Source organism: Aulostomus chinensis, chromosome 18 (genome assembly GCF_037954235.1).
Source record: "Aulostomus chinensis isolate RoL2024-O1b breed Wild chromosome 18, RoL_Achi_v1.0, whole genome shotgun sequence".
NCBI lineage: Eukaryota > Metazoa > Chordata > Actinopteri > Syngnathiformes > Aulostomidae > Aulostomus > Aulostomus chinensis.
This window is the reverse complement of record NC_141337.1, coordinates 4828665-4847496: the sequence shown is the minus strand read 5'-3', so window position 1 is coordinate 4847496 and position 18832 is coordinate 4828665. Positions and strand designations below refer to the sequence as shown.

Genomic DNA, 18832 nt, shown 5'->3' with positions numbered 1-18832 from the left:
GTGTGTGTGTGTGTGTGTGTGTGTGTGTGTGTGTGTGTGTGTGTGTGTGTGTGTGTGTGTGTTTTAATATTTTACTGCATCTGTGTTGTCTTGCTCTTTTAGGTTTATTAACCGGTTACAGTTCTGCTTTGTGGATTGGCCTCAATGACCTGGACATCAATGGAGGTTGGCAGTGGGCCGACTCCTCGCCACTCAAATATCTCAACTGGGAGACAGGTTAGACTGGGAAAACAACCTTGTATGTCTCTTTAAAGTCAGAAATGTCCCTCTTCTTTTCTGCATGTTTATTTGTCACTGAAGCCCCAGCGAGAGCTGCTACAAGGTCAAATGCACACTTGGCGGTCTTCCGGTGCAACCACAGTTTTTCAATGCTGGCCACCAAAGCATGGACGTGTGCAGAGCCTTGAACAAGGTCACCTTGGCGTCAGTAACGTTCCCCTTTCTTTTGACTCTCCAGAGCAACCAAACCACTCTGAAGAGGAGAACTGTGCTGTGATTAGAACTGAGTCATCTGGTCGTTGGCAAAATCGTGACTGCTCCGTTGCCCTTCCGTACGTCTGCAAGAAGAGGCCCAACGCTACGCTGGACCCTTTCACTACCGGTCAGAGTGTAGCAGCTGCATTGTCACCTTTAGAGCCGTACTTCACCCCAAAGTCTATTTTGCTTTTCATCTACTCACAAATAGTGATTAACTTGAGCTCTTGATTTTGTCTCTCTCTCCTGCATCACTTCATTGTGTCTCCAGAATGCAGAAAGAGCCAGCCATGTATATTCAGCCTGACTCTAGTGGTTACTGGCGGCTACGGTAGCACCAAACTGGAAGTGTTGGTTTGTTTTAAGCTCAGACCCAAGTGTTTGTGGATTATTGAGCAGAAAGTTGCAGAAAGAAGAAGTGGATTATACTGGATGACGTTTGGATGAGTTCGGGCAGTTTCGCCTTTTCAAAGAAGAAATACAGGAAGGAAAACAAACCGTTGAGAGCTCAAGACTCCTATTTATGAGCTCTTGAAACACAGGAGAGAAATGTTTGGTGAAGTAAAGCTTTAAGTAAAACACAGCATCCTGCCGCTGTGCTAAATCTTCAAGGGCTTTATCTCTTTGCTCTCACAGACTCGTGGGCAGATGATGATAAATATGAGTGTGATGTGGGCTGGCAGGCCTTCCAGGCTGGCTGCTACAAGCAGACCTCAGAGAAGATTGACTGGGATGCTGCTCAGAAAACCTGCCAGAAGATGGAGGCCAACTTGGTCAGCATCCACACCCTCCCTGAGCTGGAGTTCATCATTCGCAACCTGAAAAAAGGTAATTAGTTTCAGTTCCCTCGGAATAATCGTAGCTATCAGTTGTCAACATGAAATAAATCTTCATCTTTTCTTTTGTCTTATATGTAAATTCACTTCTTTCTGAAACAACCACCTTGGGCGCTCTAACCTCAATGTAGCCTTGAACCGTTGAGAAATAAGGAAAGCCTGTCACAGGTTCTGATAGTTCGATGAGCAAACATCGCGCTCGACCAAGGACAAACGACAGAACGTGAGCGCTTGTGATGAATGTTTCAGTCCTTTAGGTTCAACCAGAGTTCACACACACACATCAGAATGCTCCTTTAATTCAGATTTTCATGCTTCTATTTTCAGCAAAGGGAAGCCAAACCAATATTTGAGCTATACCTTCTTCAGGGTACGATCTAAGAATCCATAGAAAATGTATTTGATTACAAAAAAATGTCAGTGGAATTGGCTCCAGCTCCCCGCGGCTCTTTAGAAGCTTAGCAGTGATAAGATAATGAATGAATGTTCAAGGAATCTGTGCCGTTTGTTTCTTCAGCAGGATTATGCAAAAACTATCACGCAGATTATCACCAAACGCAAAGAAAGAGTGTAGGATGGGCCAAGGAACCATCTTTCAAATTTTGGGGGCAGAGCCATCAAACGTAGCAGGAAAAAAATGCCTTTTTTTTATGTCGGGTTTGGCTGAGGTCACTTTGGCGGAGGTATGCGCTCTCCAACTGGCCTCTAGTTTGAACTTTTTTCCTAGTGTGTCCTCACATTCTGCAGCAAGCCCCAGTGTAGTGGAAACTCAAGAGTTCCCCGCTTTAGGACTGAGCTGAAAACCAGAACATGTAGCGCTCCAGTTTATTGCTGAACCCCATGGAAAAGTCTAACACTTTTATATCCCGGCGGAACTCAAACCCTATTTTTAACCGTATTTCTGCCTCCATGTGTGCTCCTACCAGACGTCGAGCAGCTATGGATTGGCCTTCACGACACTAATATGCAAATGGACTTCCAGTGGACCGACCACACACCGGTCATCTTCACTTACTGGCACCCCTTCGAACCCAACAACTTCCGCAACACCCAGGAAGACTGTGTCTCCATCTGGGGTGCTGTGAGTGACTGGCCCCCGCACCCTCACACTGACCCCTGGAGCTTTTATCACCTCACATTAACCGCCCTCCTCTGTTTGTATACATGTGGCAGCTGTGTTCTCTCGCTCTGTTTCTGTCCGTGTGCAGGACGGCCGCTGGGATGACAGCCCTTGTAATCTGACTCTGCCCTCCATCTGCAAGAAACCAGGAACAAAAAGCAACGGGAAGCCACAGCACCAAGACTGCAAACAAGTACTGTTTTCCCTCTCTTTGCATTTAGCGCTGCATTTTTCTTTTCCATTCACTGTTTATGCTTTAGATAACTTTCCAGCCCCCCCGCCCCAGCCCCAGTAACTCTCCTTTTTTATTTATAAAGACAATCCTCACACACGGCAGCACTTCAGTGTGTCCAGCTGCAGAAAATTGAGTTGGGAGCCTGGAGTTGTCCTAGACAGAGACCATGAGATAGAACTTCTTCTCTCAGTTTTACCATTTTGATGCCACAACATACAATTTGTCCTCTCTTTGAATTAATTTGTGGCCCTCAGAAATAATTTGCCTGCTCAACGTAGTTTTACTTTGAGGCGAAAAAGAGATTTATTTTTTGAGATTTAATTGATTTATGGCCATGTTATTTAAATTGTTCCTCCATTATTAATTTGTTACCACCAGATATAACTTGCCCTCTCACTTTGATATTTTACAGGCCATGAGACAGTAACATAGCTTATTCCCATACTTGATTAATTTGTGGGAATAGATTGTGTTGTGGCCCTTTATACTATATGTGTGTGTGTGTGTGTGTGTGTGTGTGTGTGTGTGTGTGTGTGTGTGTGTGTGTGTGTGTGTGTGTCCCTAGGGCCAGTCCAGGATATTCCTGGGAACATATTTATTGTCATGAATATTTCAGTTGTTGCCTGACCTTACCATAACCCCCCCCCCCCCAACCCGTAACACTGAGAAGACACACACTTGTAAAACACACATTTGTACCTTCATTCAACAAGCGTATGGAATTCATACACAATTAATACACACATGCCATGCCCACTAGGGTTATCCACATCTGCAGGATCCCTCTGCATCTGTCTCTGATTTCACACTCCATCATTATCTCCATATGAGCTTCTAAGCCTCTCATATGTGCTTGTCCCTGTTTTACTGTCAGTAAAAATGTTTGCTGTCAGTTTCAGAGAGGAATGTGTGACATCGGGATAATCACAGCGAGATACTAAATCATCTGTGTGTCCTTCGGCCGAGCTATATTGCAGCTACGCGTTTATTTGTGATGTAAATGATCTGAAGTTGAGGGTCGCGCCGGTCCTCAGCTGTTATATTCAACAAAGATCCCCGTATGCACGGACCATTTGTTTGGTGTAATGAATCTCTTGCCGTGTCCCCGCGGAGCAGGGCATCATGGGTGGTCAAGCGACAGAGGTCGTTCAACATGGCTGTCGAGGTGCCGTTTGTCTTGGGCAGATGAGTTCTCTTCATGCAACATGTGAAATAACAAAGACAGCGAGCACCATTTCTTCAGTTACACCACATGATCCCTAAACCATTTAGCCCGTCACCCGCTGGGCTAATTTCTCCAAAAAACTGTAATGGATTTGTCATTACTGGAATCACTGGAGCAGGAACTCCTCACACTGTTCTCTCTTTTCTTCCTATTTTCAGAGAAACTCAGTGGTTTCATGTGTGAATAATCAGAGATTAAGACAGTTCTCTAATGAGAGCGGTGGCGGCGGCCTGGTGTGTGAGCATCTGCTCAGGACCCCGCAGCCACCAGGGGACCCCTAGAATGATTGCAAATGTGAACTCTCTGCGTTCCTGTGTGTACTTTGTGTGTTATGGTGTTTCAAGATGAAGTTCTCCCCCTCAGAATTTTATTTTTTTTCCCCAGGCGCTCAAGCCGTTGTAATAAACAGACACCTAGAATTCAGGACTCATAAACAAGTAGAGGTATCTTTAAAAAGAAACTAAACTTTGGGGTTTTTATTTCACAAGGTAACAGGAAGTGTGGTCACACAGACCAAACAAAGAGCAGACTGAGAGGCAGAGTCAAACTTGCTGTCTTGGCAGTTTGGCAAACAGTCCAACATGGCAGACGGGCACAGATCCAATAATAGTAGTCGGGAGAAGGCAAAATCCAGGAAGCAATCCAACTGATGAATGACAAGACTATAAATACACAGAAGTGAGCACAGAAAGGCAGGGTTGTATATTGTTGATGTATTGTAACCTGGCTTCTTGAAGTGCAGCCCCCCAAACGGTAGCACGTTTTCCCTCCACTCAACGCCAGAGGGAATTTTTAGGCTGAATTTTGGAATGTTGACAGTACCAGAAGCTCTGCAGCACTTAGAAGTTTTGTTGAGCACGTTAATCGCCATGAATGAACACCAGCTCTACGACTTCTCCAGTGTAATTGCTTCAATTGACAGTACCAGGCTAACATCATGCTATGACCCAATTATCTTGACACAAAAGGGGGAATAAATAACAGCAAAATATCACAAATTTCAGTGACGGATGTCAGCCAAATTGTTAATCTGAATATTGGTATCGGCCTAAAATGTCCACATTGGCACATTCTTGCTTAGAACATGTATTCTTTTAAAATGTCTGATCAAAAGCAAGAGAAATGGAAAAACAAATAATTAGATCACATAAATGAAAGCGTACGTGAAGTTGAAAAAATTCAATTTATTGATGAGAATCAGTTCCATATTATTATTTTTTTTTTTTTTTTTTATTATTCAGGCACATTTTAGCATAATCAAAAACAACAAGAATAAACTGGTTAAATGGAATGGAAATCTGCATCATCCGGCCCTGACATTGTGATTGAGAGACAAAGAAAAGGAGCTTTAAAAAGAATTTCAACACAAACCGGCCTCCCGAGCAGCTGTAATCTTTGAGGTTTCTGTCCAGATGCCAAACGCGGTTGTGCAAAAAAGCCAGAGTTTGGGCTGATTCTCACAATTCTGTATACGAACTGTCTCCCGCTATCAGGCCGGTGCTAAATCTCGTCTGGCTGGGCTCCGTGTCTGTACACGTCCCCAACAACTGTACACGAGTCAGCGGGGTGGAATCGCAGCCAGGGAGAAATTGTCTCTGCTTGCTTAGACGTGTTCTTTGTTTTGTCCTTTTGGGATACAAATGGAATCACCTCTGTTTACACTGGCATGGACTTTATTTTGTGAAAGGGAGGAGGAGGAGGTTGGTTTAGGTCAGGTTTGTCTGGCTGGTAGTTTGCTGGATGTGTTAAAGGGCACAGATGTTTTTGGTAGTTTGTTTAGGCTTAAGGCCCGGGAAGAAGGTTCAGCAGTGTCACCACACGGTATTTACCGAGCGTGATATCAACAGGACTCCTGTAAAAAATTCAGTTATTTGATGCTACATTTTCCTGCAAGCACCTACAAATTGCTATTGCTATGTGTCCCTGCAGCAGCCTGATACATTTTAAAGCCAGTAACTCAGTCAGATTCCTTCTGTGTGCAGAGCGACAATATTTCTTGCATTCTGGCACGATCCCCATTTAACAGCATGACCAGCTTTCTCTTATTTGTCTTTCTTGAGCTGTACAGCTGTGGCAGAAGTCTGCACTCTTAGTTTGGTTTTACGTTTTTGTTGTCCTCATCGTGCTGTAATCCCCTCGTGTCTCAGGGCTGGAAGTGGCACAGTCCAGCTTGTTACTGGGTGGGAGAAGACCTGCTGACATTTGATGAGGCCAGGAAGTCCTGTGAACACAACGGAGCTGCTCTCGTAACCATTACTAATAGGTGTGCACAGCAACACACACACGCACACACACACATGCATATACGCGCACACGCACTGAATCCCCACCCAGACATGTGTGTTTTGTCAACCCTGCCTCCCTAACAAGCTCCTTTATGACCTAAAAAAAAGGTTCGAACAGGCCTTCGCCAACAGCCTGGTGTTTGGTCGCTCAGGAGATTCCTTCTGGATCGGACTCAGTGACCAGGGCAGCCCCGGCTCGTTCCACTGGCTCAGCGGGGACGAAGTGTCTTACACCAACTGGAACCGGGACCAGCCAGGTAGCTCCAGCATGTCTGCACGAGTTCATCATTTCAGGAGAGGATCAGTGGATGCTGGCAACTGAACAGTGCCCATGTTTGCGGAGCAGTTTATAGGGACGTAAATTCTTCATGTTGAAGGGAGTTTACAGCTCCAGTCGTGACAGATGAATCTTTTTATCTGTGAACAGTCACAATGTAAATTAACTCCGTGCCGCCAGGTTCTACATAAATGCTTACAATTTGTCAAACTGACTGACGACCAAGAGTTTGAGAGGAAATAAACCCATTGTTATAAATGTCCCTCTTTATCTAAATGTATTTGACCAATAATGATAAATGATAATTAAGTTTGTGTAGCACTTCTCCCAGCCAGTGTTACAAATATAAAAACACAGCAGTTATTAAACAGGAAGACATGATAAAAGGAAGAAAGCATATTCAAACAGTTAATGAGTTAAAAAAAGAACCATGTTGACCAATATTGATTTTTTTTTCCCCTTAAGAGTTGATTAATCAACCATCAGTATAAATACAGATGACTTATTAAATTAACATATACGTTCATCTTTATATCTCCTGGAACTGTAGTTTTCACAATCTTCCCACCCCTTAAAAACTCAACCTGTTGCCGAGGATCCATCCCATCCATCCATTTTTTACCATTTATCCTGTCAAGGGTCGTGGGGGGGTGGAGCCTATCCCAGTAGCCTTCAGGTGAGAGGCGGGGTTCACCCTGGACAGGTCACCAGTCCATCACAGGGCCAACACATAGAGACAGACAACCATTCACACTCACAGCCACACCTACAGTCAGTTTAGAGTATCAATCAGCCTAGTCCCCTCTTGATGTCTTTGGACTGTGGGAGGAAGCTGGACTACCAGAGAGAACCTACACAGGAACAGGGAGAACATGGAGACTCACCCAGAAAGACCCCGTGCTCCAGCCGGGGCTCGAACCCTTAACCTTCTTGCTGTGAGGGGACAGTGCTGACCTCTGCACCACCGTGCCTCCCCGGCTGAGGATTTGAAACTGTAATGTCGAGTCCATTCTGAATCTGAGCCAAAATTTGATTAATCAGAGGAATGAGCCACAACCATCCAGCTTCGATTGATTCCGATTTGAATTTCATCATTTCAAAATTGGACTTGTCGACTGAGAAAATTGTAATTCAAGTCAGTTCATTTTCTTCCAACAACAGCAGCAAAGTGGTGACAGCACGACGGGGGAGGATGCTCCCCGTAATGTCAAGAATGTCATCGATTTTTTTCAATAACCTTTAAAAAAAGACGTGTAATTGTTGTCAAGTAACAGCGAGTCGCCACTGATGGATGTGAGGACGTGAAGTACCTGAGGTCTGTACAGTGGTTTTTCTCTCCGGTAGCTCGGCTGTCACATGATAAGTTCTAATTTTAAACCTGTCAGAATTCATATTTTTTGACAATAATCGTCACCCTGCAGAATCCCAACACCCAAGGTTGCACCTGAGGCCGAGTAAGAGCACGAAAGACTCATCAAAAGTCCAGTACATCTATTAGTTTCAGCTGTAAATTCAGTGTCATGTCTGTGGCTAAAGTCTTGACGGAGACAGAGATAGTGATATTTGAAACATTGGAAAGAAAACAAATGTTCACTGAAATACAACGAATTAAAATGAAACACTTACATCATTTAGAGAAATGTGCTTTCCTGGTTTGTGTGCACCATGTTTTCAAATCTGGTGGCCGAGTAATCAATTTATAGCACAAAGAGAGATTAGAGGAAGTTTACAGGAAATGATGCTCCTCGTTAAAAACAGGACACAGCACTCCTAATTGTGTTTTAGCGAATGACTAACCGCATTATCCACACATTCTGTTGTTCCACCTCGTTCTTCTGTTTCCACACATTTCATCAGTTAAGCCTCTTTCTCTCTCCGCTCACCTACATTTTACCCCGCATCTATTTCAGTCGACGTCCATGGCAGCTGCGTTTCCATGGCGACAGGCTTTGCAACAGGTCTGTGGGAGGTGAGAGAGTGTGCGTCATCCAAGGCGAAATTCATCTGCCGTCAGAACCAGGACACATCTCTGAGTCCCGAGCCTCCGGCCCCCCAGCCCACTCCCAGCCTCACCGGCTTCTGTCCCAGTGGCTGGAAGAGCAACAGCAACCTGCGCTACTGTTACAAGGTTCGTCCTGCAAACGTCCCAGACCAGAACGCTGGTATTTCTGTGTGACACCTTATCATGGCGCCCTGTTTTCAGCTTTCAGGACGTAAGGGATTTTGCATGTTTCATTAAACTGAAGTAACAGAAGAATGTCCTCAACACGGAATCCTTGACTTTACTTGCAAATGAAGACAAAAAAAACAAAAACATTCATTTAATTCTGGCAATATTCTACTGAACATAAACAGTTCAAAAGTAACAAAAAACTCAAAGTAGCGTTGTAGTAGAGTAATATAGCAGCGACCTTTCTCTTGCCACCTCTGACTATCCCTCCATCTTCATCACCTGGGTCCAGGTGTTTCACTCCTCCCAGCTGGAGCAGAAGCTGAGCTGGCTGCAGGCTCACCTCTTCTGCCGGAGACACGGAGCTGACCTGCTGAGCATCAGTGGCCCCGAGGAGGAGTACTTTGTCCTCCAAGTCCTGCATGAGACCTTTGGGTGGGTGTTTGACCTGCCATGATGATGATGGTGACGATATGGATGAGGATGCTGATGACTGTGTGACCCGCAGGGAGTCAGAGGACCATGAGCAGCACTGGTTTTGGATCGGGCTGAACCGCAGGAACCCTATGGATAATGGCAGCTGGAAGTGGAGCGACGGACTGGCTGTGAGTAGTGACCACGATACATGACATCATGACTGCGTGACAACAGATGCTGACTAAGACAATGCTGGAAACACAAACTGTCGATTTGTGTCTCAGTTCATGTATCAGAACTTTGGCCGTTACTACTACAACATCCGTCAGTGTGCTGCAGCGGACTTGGGCACCATGACCTGGCTGGCCATGCACTGTGACTCCGAGCTAGACTGGATCTGCAAGATCCCCAGAGGTACAACCACACCAGATCACTTTAAATCCTCCTGCTGAATCATTGCTTTTCTCTTCACCCTCAGAACGATCCCCCCCACTAAATCACTCTCCCCTCACATATTCAACTTTCAGGTAGCGTTGACAAGGACCCAGAGGCCTCTGAAGGTGGGTTTTACTGTCTTAGCTTTTTACCGCTGTGCATATGAAAGTGAGCATTTCTAAAATTTCCCATTACTTGTCACTGCTCTTATCTCTCCTCTCACAGGCACCGCTACACCTGAATGGATACCCTTCCAAGAGGCTGAGTACAAGTTTTTTGACCACCGCACAACTTGGGACCAGGCCCAGAGGATTTGCTCCTGGTTTGACTCCTCACTGGCCTCCGTCCACTCGGCTCAGGAAGAGGCTTTTCTGGCCGACACGTTACGCAAGGCACGGCGCATCTTATGAAAAAATGTCATCGTACTTTGCATGAATTATTTACATACTTGATTACTCGTGTTTAAAGGGTTTGCTCAAACCTGTGTGAACAAATGTGTGACCTGAAAATTACAGGATGGTGTAAAATGCAGGGTCACCTGAGTAGAAAAAGAAATATCAACATTTAAGGCCTGATAATAAATATTTCGTCATTTTTTTGTTATTTGAAGCACCAGATGTGCTAAACATGCTCTTAACTTAACATGGTGGAAAAGTGTTACACGTGTTGTGAACGTTTGCCAGCAGCTGCAGCTTCAATGCACGGGTAATCCTGATAATGGCGCCATTCCTTAAGTTTACGTCAGTGAGACCTGACGCGTTTTCACGGTTTCTCTCTCCCTTTCAGATGGTGAAGGCGGAGGGTGATAACTGGTGGCTGGGCCTTCACACCTACGAAAATGATGGCCGTTTCCGCTGGTCTGACCACTCTGTGCTCAATTATGTATCCTGGGCTCTTGGAAAGCCGCGTGCACTCAGCCGTGATCGCAAATGTGTCCACTTGTCCGCCAGCAAAGGTAAGACGAGCTAAAACAAGAGACCTCAGCAGACTAAAAGAAATGCAGGGCGCATACGGTTCTTCTCCCTCTCTAACAGCGGAGTGGGCCGATCAGAAGTGTCACTCTGACCTGCCCTACATCTGCAAAAGAGTGAATGTCACCGGCACCATTCCTCCAACTCCGTCGTCCCCCCACCCTCCCTCAGGCTGTCCCAGCGGATGGTCCTCTTATCAGCACAAGGTACAGCACTGCAGCAGCACTGGGTAGAGTTATCACTTCATTGATGGCTTGACACCTCAGGGAATAAGGGATAAGAGTACGTTTTTCATAATTTTGGTGATAGTGCTCCAGTTGAGATGCTATGTGAGGTGTCTGGCATACATCAAATCAGTAACAAGGGCATAATATTGAATCAACGCTACAGTTTGGAAGATTTCTTTTCTGGCAGTTATTACAACTGTTGACTTTGCTCACACCGCAGGGTCTCCCGGAGTCTAAACTTGACTGTCTTCAATGTCAGAATTTGATCAATTTCGTCTGAAAGTATTTGTAAAGTCCAAAAGAGCTGCACAATCAAGTCATTTGTTTCACGATCCAGCTAGCTGAAGGCTAACCAGTAGTAGCCAGCTTAAGTCCCATTGAGCATGCTCCGTATGCAATGTGCTGGAATTTCCCCACTGATGAAAATATAAAAATATTCTGTAAAATGAGGAGGAACTGGCCTGACAGCAATGAGCCTAATGAGCGTTGTGTATGGAGGGGATGTTCATTTCTATAAGAACATGATGCAGGATAACTTCAGACGCTCTCCAGTCTCTCCCAACCTCTTTTTGTTACGTGAGCAGTTCCGTTCTCTCTGCAGTGTTTCAGGGTTTTTGGTCAGTCAAACCGGGTCACATGGTCTGCAGCCAAACTGAAATGTGAGCTGGAGGGAGGTGTGCTGGCAGTGGTGACCAGTCAGTTGGAGCAAGGTAATTATAACAACAACAGAGGTGGTGGAGGCTTGAGCCAAACACTTTTCAAGTTAATTTTCTGCTCAGGTGTCCATTCCTTTAAAGTATAGTTACTTTTATGAGTCCATGTGTGTCATCCGTCACTGTGCGTGGGGTTCGTCCAGGAATTGAGAGTTTGTCCATCTTTGTAGGGGTCTGATGAGAGCCTCTCCTCAAACACTCACTATCTCGCATCGACTCTCCCCCTCACAGCCTTCGTCACCACACTGCTGAACAACGCTACTATTGACGTTTGGGTAGCTTTGACCTCAGACTCTAAAGGTCATTTCCAGTGGCCCAAGGCCGGCCTGCTCAGTTACACCAACTGGGCTCCGGGAGAGCCCCTGGACAACAGTGGACCACATCACAACAAGACCCCGGTACTTGTCTATTTATATATATTTTATATTTACGTGAGCACTGTACTTAAGTACTGGTACTACAGAGTACTATTTCATCAGGATATTTTTACTTTTACATAAGTAAAGGAACTGTGTACTTCTCCCACCTGTGTGTGTACCGTGGCGTCGTCCTCCATCTCCCGTTCTAATGCTTCCGCTGTCACCATCCAGGGGAACTGTGTGGCGATGATTCACGGGAACCCACAGAAGAACACGGGCATGTGGGGCTCCAGAGCCTGTGAGATGGAGAGTAATGGTTACATCTGTCAGAAGGGTCAAGGTGTGCTCACTGATCACCACAGTCACGTCTCCCTGACATACACTCAACATTTGCACCAGAATTCCCAATCGCGTTGTGTGATGTCGCCGGTTCAGACCCAGGTTTCCCTCCGGCGCCGGCGCTGATTCCCACCGTCCTCACAAAGCCCGTGGAGCTTGGTGGAGTGACGTACCGGGTGGTGGAGAAGAGCCTGGATTGGACGGGTGCTCTGCACCTCTGTGAGTCTTTGAACGGGACCCTGGCGACCGTCAGGGACCCCTTCCAGCAGGCTTATCTCACGCTGCTCATCAACAGCCTGCGACGGCCAGCGTGGCTCGGCCTTCACAACTACGGAGTGAGTCTTATTTCTTCAGTCACTCCAGTACTGAGGAGGAAGGAATTCAAATGTGTTGGTATGTTTTCAGGGGCGGAGCTTCACTTGGCTTGGTGAAGAGGACGTGTCATATGCAAACTGGAAAGACGGGGAGCCCAATCAGATGGCTGGATGTGGCCACATGACTACCACTGGGCAGTGGACTGTGACCCCCTGTGATTCTAAACTGGAGGCTGCTATCTGTCAGATTAGTGGTATAACAAAATCTACCAATTAAATTCAGTCAGCAGAGATCCATTCGCATGCACAGACCGCTGTGGTGTGAACATGCATCTCACAGAAACCTGAACATCTCATGAAGAATTTTTCCTGGTAACATTGCCTCAGTAAATAAGATTGCAATCACATGTATTCTTGTTTGGGTTCTCCTTGCCAGATGAGCCGGTGTCACACCAGTGGATGTACCCCGGCTACTGCCCTCACTCCCTGGGAGAGTGGGGGTGGGTGTCGTTCAGAAACCACTGCTATGCTTTTAATCTGCAACGTCTTAAACTACAGCAGGATGCTCGCGCGTCCTGTAACAAAGGTAGGAAGACCTACAGAGGCACCGCTGCTGCGCGTGCAGCTTCTTCAGTATGAATCGATATGTCTGAAAGTGTGTCATTGAACCTGCTCCAGTGTTTCTGAGTCTCCAGACATGATCAATTCACATGTCTCTCTTTCCTCCTCCTAGTGGGAGCAGAACTTCTCTCCATCTTGGATGAGACGGAGAACGCGTTCATATGGGAGCACATCCAGAGCTATGCAGAACAGGCCCATGGAGCTTGGCTCGGCATCAGTGTGAAAGGTCCTGCCATGTTGCCTCAGACTGCAGCCTGCATTTCTAATAATCCATCAGACTTCAGTGTTGTGCAGTTTTAAAAGAAGTTGGGTTTTTTTGTTTTTTTTTAAATCCAGGTTTATTGGCTTTATGCACCTTCCAGTCAAGTTATCTCTCCCCAGACGCAGATAATGTGAAGTTAATGATGAAACAATTAATTAGGGAGAGGAAACTTCTTCTCTGGTGTCAAAGGAGTGTCCTAATACAGGTTTCATTATCTTGGAAAAAATAATTTGTATAAACTTCATTATCAGTCAGTTGCTCAACGTGTTATTAAGAATGAAGAAAATCCAATAATAGAATGCATGAAGCACTTTTATTAAACCTCTGAACAGAGAAAGTTTGAGCTCTTCTCAAGATAAAACCAAAGATGCTTTTCTGCTCCTCACCGTGTGTGTGTGTGTGTGTGTGTGTGTGTGTGTGTGTGTGTGTGTGTGTGTGTGTGTGTGTGTGCTGCAGGTCGAGGTCTAGTGTGGAGCGAGGAGACAGAAATGTCCTACACCAACTGGGAGGCGCATGAGGTCGCCTTCTCCGTTCTATCTGCGAACTCCTGCTTCTGGATCCAAAGCAACAGCGGCCTGTGGAAGCCAGGATCGTGCAGGAACCGCACGCACGGGGTGATCTGCAAACGACCTCGAAGTAAGCACACACAGGAAGTGCATCCGGTGGAGTCGCACAACATCCATCCAATCAAGAGATGTTGTTGATCAATTCAAATCTACTTGGGTAGCCTGCCCTACACAAGCGCAACGCCCCAGCAGTGGTGCAGCAGTGTGTGCTTAAAACAAAAGGTGGCTTGTCACTGGACAGCGGATGTACCTTTATAAAGATGGTTCCCCTCCCGATTCAACAGCCTGCTGTCCTGTAATCAGATGAACCTCCCGCTACTCACCTGATAAATCACCATATGTCATGTCCTCAGGCTCCAGTGAAGGATCCTGTTGGCCAAGCTAAGGCCTGAGCGCTCAGGGGGAGTAACTCTACGTCTGTGTTGCTGTGACCGTGTCATGCTGCGACTGCACCACCAAAACACTCGTTTGTGGCAGAGCTTGTATGCCACTGTGCTGAGTTTCCTATAACGGAAAGGGAGCAAACGGTTTTGGAGTTAAAGCTATGAAACTTGAGCAGCAGTGACATTACCGTGCTGAAAAGAAGTCCGATCAGAGGAGGAGAGGTTGTGGAAATGCGCAGGAGGAAATGCGATGTTAAGTGGCGGACCAGCCGCAGCTCTCACGGTCTGCGTCGGTGCGATGTGTTGGAGGTGCTCCTCAGGCTGATGTGTGGGTTAGCTTGTAGCGTACGTGTGCATAGCTGCATACGCGACACTGCAGGGTTGATTCAGTGCAGAAGGAAGCCAACTTTACATGTCGCAGATGCCCAGTTGACTTGTTTTGTCTTTTATGTCCATCGCTTTATCAATGGTGAGCAAAAGTGGTAGTTAAATACAAGAAGTCTGTTTTTACCAATTATGCTGTTTTCCATTTGCAGGTACTGAAGCAGCGCCCGTAAAATGTAAGTATCAAACTTAAATCTGTGTGTTGTCACTGGGGAGTGTGTCCTAAAAGTCAGCCTCCAATTTTTGTCCAGCGGACGGAGACCACCTGCCAACTATCATTGTCGTCATGGTGACGGGCCTGGTCCTAGTGGTGCTAATCGTCGGTGTGATCTATTTGTACCGTCGGCGAACTGTTGGGTCGCGGGGGTCCTACGAGGGGGCCCGCTACAGCCGTACCAACTCCAGCCTGGCCGAGCAGCTGGAAAAGAACATCCTGGTGTCTGACATGGAGCTGAACGAGCAGCCGGAGTAGCAGAGCCGGACGGCCGGACAACCCGAGACTGGACTGGACTCCTGACTGGACTCTGTTTTTATGTTGTGAATTTTTGGGGGGGGGGGGGGAGAAAAGAAAAAAAAAAGCTGAAGGGCTGTGTAGAGCGCAGCGGATGTCAGTAATATTTTTGTTTTTTAAAACAAAAAAACAAAGCCCAATACCCTCAATCGTGACTTCCCAGGCCCAGAACATTCTCGACCAATCCGATCCTTCCGCACGTGCAGCTTGTCTTAACGAAGGCCGTTCACGGATCTACTGGGAGTTTAGCTTCTTCTGGAAAGATTCCTCATGAATTCAGATGTATGAAATGACTCTTCACCGTCTTCCCTGGTGCCAAAGTCAAGTTTTGCACAGTGTATGGTTCCTTCCTTTAGTCCCATTTGACTGAAAGACTTTCAAAGACAAAAAAAAATCAAGGACGAACAGATCTAAAACGATATTCTCTCTCCTCGAAACATCCACACAGTCTGGCTCAGTCCTGTGAAGGGCACTTTGCTCGGGTAAAAACAAAAAGGTCTCAATCTAAACTATAAAGCGGGAGTACAGATGGAGTTGTTTTGCAATCGTCTAGAAATGTTTGCTGTTTTGTCTCTTTCTTTCTTTCTTTCTTTCTTTCTTTCTTTCTTTCTCAGTTTCTTCCTCTCAAAGGAAGAGCATCATTTTCTCAAAAAAACAAACCCCAACGTTCTAGAAGGTCAGACACAAGCATGGATATTCCTATTTTTTTCTTCCTTTTGAAACTGCTCATGTGAAGCCTCTGAACGTGAAAACATACACACCTTTCAGCAGATTTTCTTCTGGTGTTTTTTTTTTTTTTTTTAGGGATTATTCAGGGAAAACATCACCGCAATTATCACCACCTTCACTGCAAGACCATACATTAGACATTAAAGTGTCAATAAAATTCAAAATATGAATCCTAAAAACAAATCAACTGATCAAGAATATTTTAAAAATAAAACAGGATTTTCGTCACCGCTACAAAAGAAGGGATTTAAGAATAAACCAAAAATGAAGTTGGTTTTAATCGATTTTGGACTCATCGATTGCATTTTATTTGACTTTTGTAATCATTAAACTTTAAAGAATTAAAAAAAAAAATTTTAATTTTTTTTTTTTTTACAATAACTCAATATTCTTAAAACTCCTTTCACATCACGTTCAGGCAGATTTTCTCTAAAAGCTTGCAGCGAGCCTGTGGGTTCTGTTGGGAACGTTCTCCAAGGCTCACTGCTGGGTTCGTGCCACCTGAAGATGCCATTAAAAAAAAAAAACAAACAAACAAACAAACACGTGTATTTGAAAAGAACTTTTATGAAGATTCTCACTTTACGTTGTTGATTGAGACCATTTTGAGCCCGACGGAGCTTCTCGCGGGGCTGAACGAGCCCTTCAGTACCCAAAGATCCGTTTGCGTGATCGTCACAACGACCCAGGGGCGCTTCTACTCCATCGTCTTCATCCACAGTCTTCGTCAGGACCAAATTCATTTCCTGTCTTTTATGTTTGTTTTTGCCATACCAGTATTAACATGAACTTGAGGTGTGTTAAATGTCCTCTCCGTTGACTTGCCATTATCTGTGCAGCTGTAGAAAACTGTTGCTGATGATGCATGTGTGGTTTTTGTGAGCCCGCCTCCTTCCTCCTCCGTCGTCCCCCCCCCCCCCCCGGTCGGACACATCAGCAGCAGCTGTCAGAGGAGGACGAAGTCCAACTGTGAATGTGTGGAAGGTGACAGGGACCATTTCAGCAGAGACCTCAAACCGTCTGAGGGCAGTACACTAGAATTGTGCACATATAAGTAGAGTTTAGCAATGAAAGCTGGTCTTTAAATAGACTACGATGCCTTTTCTTTTGTTTTTTGTTTTTTTTTGGTACGGAAAACGTTCGGTTTTCATCAAGAATTTCAGCTTCCATGGCTACGTTTTGGCACTTTTGACTTTTATCTTGAGCCGATTCAGTCTCCTCTTAGCCTTCAGTCATTATCCACAAGTTACTCCTATGCGCTTCTGAACTTCTGCTTGTTTTGGCTCCTGATGTCTCCACCTGGAGCTGATTCAGCAGGTTTTTTTTTTAAAGGGCAGTAATTCTCTCTGTATGAAAAAAAAGGGGGGGGCGGTTGCAATTTGATATTTTTCAGATTCATGGCTTTTACAAACCGCAGTTTTGCTTCTGTGTATGTTTTATCATTTTTTTCTCCGTCTCTTTCTCTCTCTCTCTTTTTTTTGTCATTTTAACGGTGCGTGTCTGGTAAAGACATTTGGAAACGTTCCGACTTTTATGGGACAGTTCAACCTCTTAATGCCCTACAAAGGAAAACATCCCTCATGTGAATGACACCATTGTATATACGAGAGCTGAAGAATGTTAAAAAAAAACAACAACAACAAAACCGGAATTGTAAGAGAAATCCTCCTTCTGTTCTACTTCATTTTAAGATTCCACATTCCGGGCAGCAACCGTTCTTTTGATCATCAAACATTCTACCTTTGCTCCGGAGCGCATTTCTGTCTTTTCCACTCGGAGGAGGAATGCTTGGGAGCAGTGAGAGGCTCTTGGTGTTTCACTGAGCTGCTTTTTTTTTTTTTTTTTGCTCCATGAATTGGACTAAGATAGAGGGGGAAGGGAGGAGGAGAAGGAGTAAGTAGGAGTGTGTGTGTGTGTGTGTGTGTGTGTGTGAGGGAGAGGGAGAGGGAGAGTGTGTGTGCAGTCTCCAGCTGTGGAATGTTGAGTCGGCAAGAAGAGCTCAGTGGCACGTCTGGAACCAATCAGAGAGGGAGGGCTCAGGGACATGAGGGGTCAGAAAAGTAGACCGAAAAAAAAAAAAAGAAAAAGGAAAACCTTAGACGAGGAGAAAAGGGAAAGGAGGAGGACGAGGAGGAGCTGTAGGGAGAGAAGGAGGCAGCCTGTCCTCTGGCGGTGGTTTACAGTACACATCTGCCTCCGTGTGCAGTAGATGTGGCGTGACTGGGAGTGGGGTTGGGGGGTGGGGGGGTGATGTAAAGGTGACCCTCAGTGTGCTCACCGTGAGATCATGTCTGTAATGCAGGCCAGTTATTGTCCCTGTGAATATTACCCCAAGCACCTGTTTTTGAACGTTTGTGTCCCTTTTTTATAAGAAATGAATAAAGCCTATGTTCTCAGAGCTTCAGCTTACAGTCTGCTCTATTGGTCTTTGGTACATTTGGGAAAACAAACTTAACTTTCGTCTGATGTGCAAAGTTTCTCCCCCCCCCCCCCCCCCCCCGACGTGTTTCAAATGAGGCGATGAGTGTGATGCTGATGTTTCTCCACAAGGGGGCACAGCTTGCCTGCCTTAAGGGACGCCTCCTCCTGCACGGTGTCAAGTCGAGCACTCGGTGGTGTGTTTTCTCTCTCAACAAGAAGTCTGTGGTGGTTGTGGTGGTGGTGTGGGGGGGGGGGGGGGTCAAACAGGCACACACCCACGCGCGCACGCGCGCGCACAAAACCACTCGATTCATGCTCTGATTTCACATTGTGATGGTACAAGGAATCTATGTTGGTTAAATATTCATCTTTCCAACTGCAGCTCAGCTGTCACACACAAATCCTGAGATGTCAGATTTCGGTGACATGCTTGTAACTGCTACTGTGTGTTCAAATAAAAACACACTCACCTGAGCAGCCCTGAATGGCCATGATGATGCAACATAGCCGAGAAAACACGGCGTTACAGACATGTTTCAAGCACTGAGACACTTTCAC

At 45.7% G+C, this 18832-nt stretch overlaps 1 protein-coding gene across 1 annotated transcript in view; it reads left to right on the top strand.

Moving 5' to 3' along the window:
• mrc2 (mannose receptor, C-type 2) overlaps positions 1-17940 on the top strand; it is a 30027-nt gene extending 12087 nt beyond the window's left edge. Inside the window, exons 5-29 of the mRNA XM_086184690.1 lie at positions 103-216; positions 458-601; positions 1111-1302; positions 2237-2391; positions 2519-2623; positions 6038-6153; positions 6284-6432; positions 8363-8580; positions 8915-9057; positions 9131-9227; positions 9324-9453; positions 9567-9599; positions 9700-9866; positions 10261-10429; positions 10509-10651; positions 11274-11382; positions 11617-11783; positions 11976-12084; positions 12180-12418; positions 12489-12651; positions 12834-12983; positions 13131-13244; positions 13737-13916; positions 14766-14789; positions 14865-17940. Coding sequence (XP_086040816.1) covers positions 103-216; positions 458-601; positions 1111-1302; positions 2237-2391; positions 2519-2623; positions 6038-6153; positions 6284-6432; positions 8363-8580; positions 8915-9057; positions 9131-9227; positions 9324-9453; positions 9567-9599; positions 9700-9866; positions 10261-10429; positions 10509-10651; positions 11274-11382; positions 11617-11783; positions 11976-12084; positions 12180-12418; positions 12489-12651; positions 12834-12983; positions 13131-13244; positions 13737-13916; positions 14766-14789; positions 14865-15085 — 3551 coding nt within the window. The 3' untranslated portion in view covers positions 15086-17940. The remainder of the gene's footprint in view (positions 1-102; positions 217-457; positions 602-1110; positions 1303-2236; positions 2392-2518; positions 2624-6037; positions 6154-6283; positions 6433-8362; positions 8581-8914; positions 9058-9130; positions 9228-9323; positions 9454-9566; positions 9600-9699; positions 9867-10260; positions 10430-10508; positions 10652-11273; positions 11383-11616; positions 11784-11975; positions 12085-12179; positions 12419-12488; positions 12652-12833; positions 12984-13130; positions 13245-13736; positions 13917-14765; positions 14790-14864) is intronic.
• Positions 17941-18832: the final 892 nt, after the last annotated feature.